The 12,669-nt window shown below is 50.2% G+C and overlaps 1 protein-coding gene across 3 annotated transcripts in view; it reads left to right on the top strand.

Annotated features, from left to right (window-relative positions):
• Positions 1-12,669, top strand: part of Ift122 (intraflagellar transport 122) — a 62,853-nt gene that overhangs the window by 770 nt on the left and 49,414 nt on the right. For all 3 annotated transcript variants that reach the window (XM_005387090.2, XM_005387089.2, XM_005387088.2), the window contains exons 2-3: positions 6,702-6,768; positions 8,425-8,509. In XM_005387090.2, coding sequence (XP_005387147.1) covers positions 6,702-6,768; positions 8,425-8,509 — 152 coding nt within the window. The remainder of the gene's footprint in view (positions 1-6,701; positions 6,769-8,424; positions 8,510-12,669) is intronic.

The raw sequence follows: 12,669 nt of genomic DNA, 5'->3' as shown, positions 1-12,669 counted from the left end.
ACTTTTTCATCTTATGATTCAGTATTATTTAATGTCCTGTTTCATTTGTATCACCCACGTCTATCGTGCAGCGGTGCGCCTTCGGGGAAATGCTGACTTACTGGATTGTTCTCACTTTCAGCTTCCTAGGTGATCTTTCCAGCTTCACTGTGAAGTCTGCTTTGGCCACAGGGCAGGATACTTGCCATTCACGCTTTGTCTTTTCTGATGCTTTGTGCAAAGCCTGTCTTCTTCCCTGATCCCACATTGAGACCCTAAACACCGTGTAAGGCCCCCTCTGCACACAGTTGCGGTCTCTTGTGCTCTGCGCTGGGAGTAGCTAATGCTATGAGCCCAGCCCTGGCTGAGAACTCCATATCCTTTATCTTACTGTCTCTCCCAGCAGCCCTCTGCTGCAGTTACCTCTATTTTAAAGAAGAGAGAGCTGAGGCACAGAGAGGGTGCACAGTGTGTCAAGGTCACACATTAAGTGATAGAGCCAGCTTTGAAGCTGAAGCCTTCCTCATCCCAGAGCCAGTGGTATCAGCCACTACGTTAAATCCTCCCCTCTCCCTGTGTCACACAGGCGACAAACAAACGGCTGTAGGAGCGGGGCAGGTCAGGGAGACTCTATCTCAAAAATAAAAGAGGACTAGGTGGTGGCTCACTGCCAAGGCCCTGGGTTCCAACCCCAGTACTTTTGGTAGGGAATTTACTTCCACAGGGAATTCTCTTTTCTCCAGGGATATTCTTCTGTACCCGTTCTTGAAACATGTAGCCTTACAAGTGTCTCCTTAATTTCTACTTACATTTCTTATTTTAAATTTTAAAAACTTGTTTGCAGTGCTAGGCCCAGGGCCTTGAGCCATCTCCCAGCCCCCATCTCTGCTGATGGAGACTGAGCAGTTCTTTCTTTTGTTGTTTTTTTTCTGGTACCGGGAATCGAACTTACAATCTTGCACTTGCCAGGCAGGCGCTTTGCCGCTGAGCTAAATCCCCAGCCCCTTCAGTGGGAGTTCTTTCCCCTTTCACTCTGTCTTAGACGTGCCCAGAGCACAAGCCGGTGAAATGGCTTCAGAGAGCATTAGGAGTGGCAGAGACCGAGCTCCACAAACTAGAGTGCTCCTGCACTGCCTGAAGGGCAGCTGCTGCTCCCTCCTGCCAAGCACCACCGAGCAGGAATTTGGCCTGGTGTTCCAGGATCTTCCTGTTTCTACCAGAAGCTAGGAATCTGGGTTTTTAAATGTGAAATGTCCTAATTTTTAAATATTAGCACCCAATTGGAAGAAGTAAAGTAAAACACCATGTGGGCCAAACAAAACATTTGCTGGCCAAATGCAGCCTGATTTGCTTTGTTTTCAACCCCTGGTACAGAATTTTGTTCACTCCTTTCTGTGGTACTTAGAGTCTGTCGAGTGTAAAAGTTATTTTTTAATCTGTTTATCCCAGAAATACGTAAACCTTTTAAAAGTGGTAGCCATGTCTTACTCATTTTCAAATGCTTCCAGAGCTTTGTCAAGTCAGTGGTTGTTGCTGCTTGGTGCAAGATGCATTCATGAGGAATGAATGAATGAATGAATGAATGAGGAGTGAGGGTTGGTTCTCTGGTATAATAGGAGATGGGCGATTCCATAGACCAGCTGTCCCTGTGACGGCTGGATAGGCCTGCTGAGGATCCAGGATGAAACAGAACAAGATTTTTAAAAACCATAAGAAATAATAAGCTCAAAAATCCTAGACATCACCACTGACCCAGTTGCTGTCTCTTGGCCTGCACTTTGGCTTCTAGGCTAACCTCACAAGGCAGCAGAACTCTTTCTTAGGACCTGCTGCTGAGATCCTATTACTGTACTTCTCACAAACCCCAAGGGGCTCCCGGTTACCCTCGAGTCACATTGCACATCCTGCTAGGTGGTTCGCCTGGCCCTCTCCCCTCTGTGCTTGCTAACATTTCAATTTGTGCTTTGGAGTCCAGCCAGAGACTCCATTTTCCTCCCCAAAGATCCTCCCTGAGCACTCTCCACTCTTCTCTGAGTCCTGATGTTCTGCCCTCAATGCCCTGCTCCGTATTCGTCCCCACCATGCTGCCCTAGGAGCTCAGGCCTCATTCCAGCCAGGCCAGCGTCCGCTGTAACTCCCTCCTTCACACCAGCTTGTGCCTACTGAGTGCCTGTTGGCCAGATGTGTTCACTGCGCTTAACTTGCTAACTCTGCACAACAGTGCTCGAAGTTGGAGTTGTTATCCCATTTACAAATGAAAAACTTGAGATTTGATGAAGCAAAATAACTTGCTTAAGATTCGAAGGTACTGAGTTGGGTGGTTGAGTGCATGTGTGATATCCCAGCATTCTAGGAGGCTGAGGCAGTTGGATGATAAGTTTGAGCCCAGCCTAGGCAACTTAGTGACTTAGTGAGACCCTGTCTTAGAGAAAGAAAGAAAGAAAGAAAGACAGGCTGAGCATGCAGCTCAGTGTAAAAGACTTTGGATTCCCCTCTCCAAAAAAAAAAAGAACATTACAAAGCAGTGGCTGGGGATGTATTCAATGGCAGAGAGCTTGCTAGCATGTGTGAGGTCCTAGGTTCCATCCTCAGCTCCTCTCCCTCCCAAAGAAGATTATAAAGCAAGGGAACGGGCAGGGCAGACCATGTGGAGCTCTCGTGGAGACGCGCCTGGGCCTTCAGTTTACAGGGCAATGACTGATGCTCTGTCTCTGCACTGGACTCTGTTGATGGCCCTCTCCACAGTGTTTTTCATGAAAGGGGATGGGAAGAGAGCAGGCTGCCTGCCTCTGTGGCCATCTGGAGGGAAATCTTGTCCAGATGGGGGCGTGAGACTACAAGACAAAGTTCTTTTCAGTTCTGGGTGTCTGTGATCTGAGGATGTAATAAAGCCTGAGGGCTTCAAGATACAATCTCGGCAGCTGGCAGTTGTGTCCTTTGTGTGTCTGGGTCCCTGCCTCGCTCTGGCGCCCACAGATGTGCCACGGGAAGCATGGTTGCTGCCCTGGAACTGCGGACATGCATCATCAGGGAGACACAGTAGAGTCCAAGGCGAAGGTAGAGAGAAGGCTGTGTAACTGCGAGCGACTGGATCAGGCAGGTTCTGAGAACAGGGAGAGTTTTGGCTGGGGCAGACCAGACATGTGTGTTGTATTTGGCGAAGGCAAACCTTAAGACATTCTCCTGAGGGGAGGATAGTCAGGCTTTGCCCCGATGAGACGCACAGAAATAATGGGGTCACCCACCAGATGACCTGAGGAGAAGAGGCCACAAAGGGACCCTGCTGATGAGCTTGGATGTGTCCAGGCAGACGGGAAGCCACATACCCTGTGTGCCCCAGGACTGTGGGTGTGAGGAGCAGACCCCCAGCTCTGAGGCTGCACTGCAGGCCAGGGGCTGTGCGAGCTGTGGGGGTGTCTCTCCTGCTCTGCAGGTGAGGGCTCATTCTCCTGGGCCCTGGGCTCCTCTACCTGTCACTGTGCGCCTTGCTGCTCCTCACAGTGTGAACTGTAGTAAGGGTGCATTTCCTCCAGAGCCAGAGAAAAGAAGCACTGGGACCCAGGGGGGTCGTTCCCACCTGAAGATGGAGAGGAAGGCAGCATGGGTTAGGGCCGGAGGACGCCTGTTGCAGAGGGTGTGACCGCCCCTTCCTTTCAGCCCCTCTCTACCTCAGTCTCTGAATCTGTTTTTGATGTTTCTCTTTTCTTTCTTTTCTTTTTTTTTTGTCTTTTTGAGTCAGGGTCTCCCTATACAATTCAGGCTGGCCTTGAACTCACTTTGTAGCCCAGGCTGGTCTCGAACTCACAACAATCCTCCTGCCTCAGCCTCCCTAGTGCTGGGATTGCAGGTGTGTGCCACCACGCCTGGCTTTGATGTTTTTCTGAGTCAGGGTCTCAATATGTAGTTCAGGATGGCCTTGGAACTTGCAGTGAGCCTCCCGCCTCAGCCTCCTGAGTGTGGGGTTGCCCCCGTGCACTGCCAGGCCTGGGTGCCTCGGTTTCCTTATCTGTAAAGATGCCCAATGTGAGGTTGCAGAGGTCCTGTGAGGTCATGCCGCTTGCTCCCCAGCAGCTCCTAATTGGAGTCTTCGGAGTATTTGTGTTCAGGGAGGCTGCCGCAGCCATGGGCCTGTACTACGCTGTCTCACTCAGGTGGGCTCCAAGACTCGCGTGCAGGGGTTTGGAGCAGAAAGGTGGCCCCAGAGGCTCGGGCGGGGGATGGGGGTGGGAAAGGGCGCTCTGCTTCAGTTATGCTAGAGGAGCAAGTTTCAGGGACCTGTTGCACACGTGCACACCACCATTAATGCATTACATATTTCAAAATTGATAAAAGAACAGATTGTTAACATTCTCACTACAAAAACTGAGTTGCTGCCATCCATGGTAGCACACATCTGTGATTTCAGTACTCGGAAGGCTGAGGCAGAAAGATCACCACAAGTCCAAGGCTACCCTGGGCTACATAGTGAGACACTGTCTCAAAAAACAAACAAACTTGAGATAGTAGATATATTTATTTGATTTCTATAAAGTGCACATAGATCAAAATATTACATTCACCTCATAAATATATACTTATGATTTGTGAATTATAACTTTACATTTTAAAAAATTCCTGAGTAGTAAAATTCTCAAGTCATGTCTTGAGTTGGTGATAACACTTTCTCTTTTCGCTTTTGGTAAGATGTGAAAGCCTCTGCTATTACTCACCGCCCATGTAGAGTGCTAAGTGTGCACGCTGAGGGCCACAAAATGTGCGGTTATTGTGAGGGCTTCCGAGCCTGGCGCCTGGGTTGCAGTCCTGACCCCACCTCCACTTTGTGTTCTGGCAAGTTGTTTAACTTTTTGGTGCCTCGTTGTTCCATCTGCCAAACAGGTGTAGGGCTGCTGTGAGGTTCAGAGAGTTAAAACAGCAAAGCATTTAAGCTGTACACAGCGATGAATATGCTCAGTAAGTGCTAGCCGCTGCTGTCATTCAGCCCCAAGCATAACAGACGCCGTAAATCATGAACGTAAGAGGCAGACCAAGCTGAAAAAACCTCTTGCTCTTTTGCTTGCTGGCTGTGTGACATTGTCTGAGGTCCTTGACCTCTCTGTCCCATGGTTCCTCCCTTACAAAACGAAGTACGAGCTAGGCGTGGGGACGCACACCTGTAATCCCAGCACTCTAGGAGGCTGAGGCAGGAAAACGACAAGCCCAACCTGGGCAGTTCAGCAACTGAACAAGAGCCTATCTCAAAATAAAAAATAAAAAGGGCACAGGGGATAGCTCAGTGTGAAGGCCCTGGATTCAGTCCCCAGGATTGCAAAACAACAGTGACAACAAAGCAGCTAAATGCCTTGGTCTCCCCCATATCCTGGGAGTTTTACCTAGGACTCCCCACTGATACCAGCACCCAAGATGCCCAGGTTCCTTACAAAACAAGGCACAGTGCTTGCGTGGAGCCTAGATTGCACTTTCAGTCATCGTGGGATGACTGCTCCTGCCCACGATGGCGTCAGTGCTGGGTAAACAGTTGTCACACTTTCCTGTCTCGGGAGCAGGGACAGGAAGGCAGTGTGCACGTTCACTACAGGCCCCGGTCCCCCCAGCCGTGTCCAGTCCATGGTTGGATGCACAGATGCAGGCAGAGCCTGCGTCAGAACTCGGAGGGCGGCTGGAGTCTCTCGTGGAGTCACTGTGGGGCTGAGACTTCCATGCAGCCATCCGCCAGGTGGGCCCCGAGGACTGCCGGTGTGAGGGGACATGTAGGTGCTGACAAGTGCCAGGCTGTTTATCTAACGCTAAACGTATCACACGCTGTCTGGACCACGCCACCAACACATCTTCCTGGTCACCTGACAGTGACACTGTCTGCCTGGAGGCCAAGCTTTTTTGTGATGTTGCCAAGGCCTGTTTCTGTAGCTGATCTCTCCCTCTGCCTGCTGTGTCAGTCACATGGGTTCTCTGTATTCCTTGCTGTCCCCGTGTGCACTCAGCATATTCTCTTTTCTGTGCCTGAAAAGCTGAGCCTACCCAGTGTCCTGCTGTCCCCGAGGCCACCTTTCTCACACACTGTCTGCTTCAAGACGCTGTTTCTCATGCTGTCCCCACCTCAGCATCCTCCCTTGAACCCGGTAACACCGTGCACATTTTAGGGCAGCTCCTGTAGCATCTTACGGTATATGTATTTCACCCAGGCCAAGAGGCCCTTGATTATAAAACACTGCTACTGTGCATTTCAAACGATGCTGAACTGATCTGCCATCAGGTATGTGACACGTGCCAAACCCAGAGAGACAAACAAGCGTGTGCCGTAGACTCGGAGTTGGGTCTGGGGAGGGCGACCAGGTCGCACCTTCCTCGCCTGTCGGACATCTGTTGGCACTGGAAGCTGGTTGGCGGTTCCCCTTGTGCATGTGCTTAGCCTGTCCCGAGAAGAACGGGACATCCTGTCTTCATGGTCTTGCTAGAAGAGTTAGCTCCCCCAACTGTTGACCCTTGAACCACTTCAGGCGTCTGACTCCTGGACAGGAGGAAACCAGGACAGAGGCAAGCGCCACTCGGGTCCTGATGGAGTGGGCTGCCGGGTGTGCTGGGCGAATGGAATCTGCCACCCGGTGCCTTTCTCAGCCCAGGGCACACGCGGCACTTCCTAATGGAAATACAGTTTGCTTTCCTGGCCATTAGCAGACCTCATCATGTTGGCTCCTAACTGTCTTTTTGTCTTGTCTCCTTTATAGCATCTATGACCTTGCGTTCAAGCCCGATGGAACTCAACTGATTCTGGCTGCAGGAAACAGATTACTGGTAGGATTTTGTCTGAGTTTCCTTTTTAAGTGCTTTTTTTCTCCTCTCTCTTATAAGTACTCTGAAATTTGACCCTTTTTTTTTTGAGATAAAAAAGGCAAGAGCGGAAAAACCAGTCATTACTTTTTAATAGGGAAGGAAACAGGCTATTTAAAACAGGTAAGTAATCTGTCTGTCATCTGGGAACTTGTGAACAATGCCTTCTTTGGAGTCATTCATCTTTCCCTTTTTGCTTTGCCCACACCCGTGAAAGAGTTGAAGATGATTAATCAAAATGTCTTTGAAACTGGGCGGGTGTCAGTTTATATTTTGTCCTCCTGAAAAACGCAGCAATAGGACGGAAGGCACCCGTCCTAGAGCAGCCCCACAGCCTGACCCCAGCCTTTCAGCCCCGGCCCACCTAAGCAATCCCATATGGATGCTGGCGTATTTTTCATATTTTCAGAGTGCACAAGCTCCCTCTGAACCCGTCCCAGTGTACAGAAGTGATCTCCAGAGAACTCTTTCTGTTTGACCTAAAAACCTCAAGGATCGCCCTTTCTCCACCCCGTCCCTTCCTGTTCTCCTTGTCTCCGGACAGGCCTACTGCCTGACGTCGTTCTGGGGGTGGGGACACTGCATGGTCTTTGCCCTGCAGTTAAACCTTTGTTCAGATTCTTTCCCTCCAGGGGAACAGCCCAGACCCCAGCTGTACTCCAGAGGTCACGTCTCCCACATTCTGCTGGCCGCAGACTTGCGCCCGGATTTCTCAGATGGTGTGGTTTTCACATCCATATTTAAGCATGTTGCCCAGGTGTAAAATACCCTAAATCCACTTGGCAGCTGAGTTTATAACACTTCTTCCTACTTGTGTGCCCACAGTTCAGGGCTAAGACTTTCAGACCCTTAGCAGAAAGTTGAAACATCTCTGTGGTGTGGATGCTGGGGTGCAGCGCTAGCATTGCTGTGTTAACTGTGTGAGGAGCTGGCCCGTTTGTGTGGTACCGAGGGTTGAGACCCCCAGCAGGCTAGGCAAGCGCTTTCCCACTGAACTACACCCCTAGCCCTTATAAAACTTTTTATTTTGAGACAGGTTTCCCTCCATTGTCCAGGCTGGCCTTGAGCTTGTGATCCTCCTGCCTCCGCCTGGTGAGCAGCTGTGTGTGCCACAGCTGCCACTATCTCTTTGCATGTGCTGATTTTATTTAGGGCAGCCTGCCATGCCTGGGTGTTTATCCATGGAGTGAGTGAGCGAGTCTTTCCTCTCAAGGGTTGGTGGTGTGTTCCTGGTCACACAGCACAGGATCAGGGCCTCCATGTCTTGGTTACTGCCAGCTGTGGTGGCGCACGCCTGTAATCCCAGCACTAAGGCAGGAGGCAGGAGGATCGCTGTGTGCTCGAGGCCAGCCTGGGCTACAAAGTGAGCTCAAGGCCTGAGCTGCACAATGAAACCCTGTCTCAAAAGGCAAAAAAAAAAAAAAAAGAAAAATGACGTGTCTTGGTTACTGACATTCAGTCTTAGTCCTTCTAGTTCTGCGGTGTGGTTTTTATTTGATGCAGATTTAGCATTTTGACAAATGTTTTGTCATGAAAGCAAAAGTCACGGTAATCACCTGCAGGGATCGTGTGTAACAGATTCCGTGGAGATGAAGTGCGCTGCTGTCCCTTTTTTGGTAGGTTTATGACACCTCTGATGGCACCCTGCTTCAGCCCCTCAAGGGACACAAAGACACAGTGTACTGCGTGGCCTACGCCAAGGACGGTAAGCGGCTGCCCCTGGTACCAGGCTCTGCCGTGGCCTCGTGGCTATATTCTTTTCTCTTTAGCCACCTTTTGATGCTTGTAAAATCCAGTTTGCAGGTTGGGGTGGTAGATGGTTTAGATATCAGCTCAGCAGGCAACACCACAGGTGCTTATTTGGGCATCTGGGCCTGGGCACTGCCCACAGGCAGGCGGGCCCTGGCCTGCCCTACCTGAGGCAGACAGCTGGCATAGCGGGTCAGCAGAGCTGGCCCTGGCCTGGGAATGCTGAGTGCTGTGGAGGAGGAGTAGGCAGAGCAGAAAGCATGGATGGAGAGGGCTTAGGGACAGGGGCCTGCATGACTTCTGGAACAGGGCATGGGTAGCTGGCACCTTGGGGTGGGAACAGGTTGAGCAGAGCTTGGAGACCTGAGGTGGTGGGCACTGGGAGTGGGTGCTTGAGCTGGGCAGAGGATGGGGGAGAGGCTCAGGGCAGGAGAGATGGGCAGTGGGCTTAGGGAACAGATCCTGGGAGCCATGGGAGGGTTTGCCTGATTCTCCTTGAAAACAGTACGCTCTGAGCAGAGGAGTCAATCTGACACCACCCCCACTGCCGGAGGTATGGGTGGGGCCAGGAGGGGTGAGGGGCTGGATTGGTGGGGGCTCTGACCAGGAGCGCAGGGTTGCCTGCCCGATGAGAGAGCAGGCAGGGGTGACTGTTTCTAGCCTGGCCAGACAAAGGGGGCGTGGCCTCCCCTGTGAAGGGAGGGGCTGAGATGGAGACCAGGAGTGCAGGTTGACATGCAGGTCTGAGGAGAGGTGAGGAGGAGGAGTCTGTGGGGTGCAGGTATGGAATGGGGGATTCCTGTAGCCAGGCACCAGGCGGGTTGTGCAGAGCTGAGTTACGGGTAAATGCTTGCCTCCCCTCAGCATGGGGCTAAGAGGAAGAACACGGACTACTCTGCATCTGAGCTGGTCTTTGAGTCCAGAGTCTCAGCTTCCTGTGTTCGCTGGACACACGGTTAACAATGGTATCCTGTTTCCACTGCCAACAAGTCACAGAGGGAAGTGCTATAGGATGACTCCTCTTGGAGATCATCAGATGGGTTTTCAACTTCCTCATGGTGGAGCTCTGTGAGAATCAAAGGAAAGCTATAGCTTTCTCTAGCAAAATGCACATGCTTTGGACGTAGGCAGAGTTTTGCATGTGCAGTGTCAGCCTGAGGTAGCCTAGTGTCCTCACTTGGGCCATGGTGGTATGCGGGCCGTGGCAGTCATGCTTCTTTAAGTGCATGTTTGACTTCAGGTGAGGGGAGACCTGTGGGAGGCGCCGCAGTGCTGAACTTCCCTCCTCCATCCTAGAGGCCTGAGTGGAGCCCATAGGTGCCGAGGGCTGTTGGCCTCTGGCCTGCAGGACTTTTAGTGTCAAAGTGTCACTGCAGCAGTGGTCCCAACCCATGCAATGCTCCCAGAGCCCTCCAAGCAGGCCAGAGGGGACTCTGACTTCCTCGGTAGATGGGGAAGCAGGCCCGGGCCCCAGGCGACTGTGTCGGAGTGGGCAGCGGCCTTGGTATGTCTCGCACATTATGCTGCCTGTCCAGGCCATTTGTGTAACGATGAAGAGTTCTTTTCTTAATTTTTGTTTTACCAGCACGTGTTTGCAGTCTATAACGGCTACACTCCTCAGGGGGAGCTGGGACAGGAGCATAAGCTTCTTCATTCTTTCGTCCGCTTCCTCTCCCTGAGAAGTTTAATTCCTCTAGACTGCTCTTGCCCCTTCACATTACTTGCCTCTTTTGCAAGTCTCCTGTAAATTTAATGAGCAGCTAATGAGCAACTGTAATACAAAATATGCAAGACATAGTTTCTTTATTCAGAAAAAAACAATGTAAAACAACGTGAAGAAATGATAGGGAGAACAGCTATTTCTGGTTAGCATCGATTCCATTCCAGGCATTGTTCCAAGCACTTTGTGCATGTGTACTTGGGCATGCGTGTGTGTGCGTGCACGCACATTTATTCTTCACATCAGCAAGGAAGTAAGTGTTGCTGTTGTATCTGTTCCCCCCACGAGGAAGCAAGAGCCCGAAGGGGTCCTGGCACTGGCTGTGTGACAGTGCAGCTGGCCAGTGCTGTCGCCTGGGGCCTGACCCAGCGCTGTGGGTGCTGTTGCCTCAGTGCCATCAGCACAAGGGTGGAGGAGCAGGAGCGACAGCTGGTGAGAACGGTTCTGTTGCTTTCCTGTTTGCAGTGGGATCCCAAGGCTCTGCCAACACAGCCACTAGAAAGGGCGTCTCAGGTGCCCTGCCGAGGGCGGTGACACTCACGGTCACCTCCCCTGCCACGGAGCAGCATCTAAACTCCATGACAGGTGTGCAGAGTCCAGCTGGGCTCCCACCTCAAAGCAGCGTGGTGCCGGCTGCCTGTGTTGCCGCCCAGGCCCCTGACCTCTCCCTCACGCTTGTGAGCTGGGGACAGCACAGCAGTAAGTCCTCTCTGTCTCCTGCTGCCTCTCTCCGGCAGCATGACGGGCTGTCTGCTTGGAGCCTTTCTCTGGCTTCCCACGGCTTTGGGCACAGGAGGATTTCTACCATGGCCCTCAGAGCCCAGAGGTCCTGTCACCACTCAGCACAGCACTGGCTGGGTCACCAGTGCAGCTGGCTAGTGCCATCACCCAGGTCCCATCCTTCCTCAATGTGCCACGACAGCTGCCACCCCACCCTCAGATGTGCCAGCCTCTCTGCACATCGCCTTGGTCCTAGTGGATGCCTCTCCTCGCTGCACCTGGTGAGACTGTTCCGCCTGTGGGTCTCCATGAAGGCTCTCATCTAAGTCAGGTCCCCCAGGAGATGTTGACCAAAGAGCAAAGTTTCAGAAAAAACAAACCGAAAAAAAAGAAGAAGAAGAAGAAAAAAGATAAAGAAAAAGAGAAAAAAAAGAATACAAAGTTTTAGCTAGATGGAAGGAATTTTTTCTTGAGATATATGTACAGCATGGTGACCATTGTTAATGTATATTTCAAAATTTCTGAAAGAAGAAATACATATGGGGTGCTGGGGATTGGACCCAGCCCCCTAAGCAAGTACTGTGTCACTGAGCTATACCCCCAGCTCTTTAAAATTTTACTTTGAGACAGGGTCTTGCTAAGTTGCTCAGGTGGGGCTCAAGCCTGTAATTCTCCTGCCTCAGCTTCCTGAGTAGCAGGGATTTTAAGCATGTACCACCATACCCTGCCAGAAGACTGTATTTTCAGTACAGAAAAAAGTATCTGAGATAATGGATGTACTAATTACCTTGAGAAAAACATTTGACAATGTATGCATGTATCAAAACATCAGAGAAGAATAAGTTTTTGAGATAAATAATAGCAGCTTCTATTTATTCTATTTCGTGTTCTCCACAAATATACACAATTATTGTTTGTCAAATCAAAATAAATTTTGTTTGTTATATTTTGGCTTTTTGAGACAAGGTTGCAGTATGTAGTTCAGGCTGGTCTTGAGCTCACTGTATAGCCCAAGCTGGCCTCAAACTTTTAGTGATCCTCCTATCTCAGCCTCCCAAGTGCTGGGATTACCGCTGTGTGCTACCACATATGACTAAAACTAAAATTTTAAACTGGGTATGGTGGTGCACACCTGTAATCCCAGTACTTGGGAGGCTGAGGCAGGAGGATCACTGTGAGTTTGAGGACTGCCTGGGCTATGAAGTGAGTTCAAAACCAGTCTGAACTGCATAATGAGACCCTGTCTCAAAAAGTAAATAAATAAATAAATAAAATTTTAAATGAAAAAAAAGTCCCCTGCTTACTCTCTGTCCTAGGACCCACATCTTTCACCTGTTGACTTTGTGTTGGATTAATTTAATTCCTGCTTCTTCCACTCCACTCTGTGAAAGCAGAGGTGGTGTATTTCATTGTTTTAGTTTGCTTGTTTATTTATTTTTATGAATCCATGTTTGCAGTGCACACTGTTTACATTTCTTGTGTGGAGCTGGGACATGTACGTGACATACCTTTAATCATTTCTCGTCCCCTTTCCTTTCACACCAACCCTTTGATCTCTTGGTCCCCATTGCTTTTGCAAAAGATCCGTCTCCCTACTTCTTGTCATCTGTCTTTTATTTTGCTATTTATTTATTTACTTATTTGTTTTTCATCTTTTTTTTTTTTTTTTTTTTTTT

Source organism: Chinchilla lanigera, unplaced genomic scaffold, assembly GCF_000276665.1.
Source record: "Chinchilla lanigera isolate Chin_1 unplaced genomic scaffold, ChiLan1.0 scaffold00028, whole genome shotgun sequence".
NCBI classification, from domain to species: domain Eukaryota; kingdom Metazoa; phylum Chordata; class Mammalia; order Rodentia; family Chinchillidae; genus Chinchilla; species Chinchilla lanigera.
This window is presented reverse-complemented; position numbering and strand designations above follow the sequence as displayed.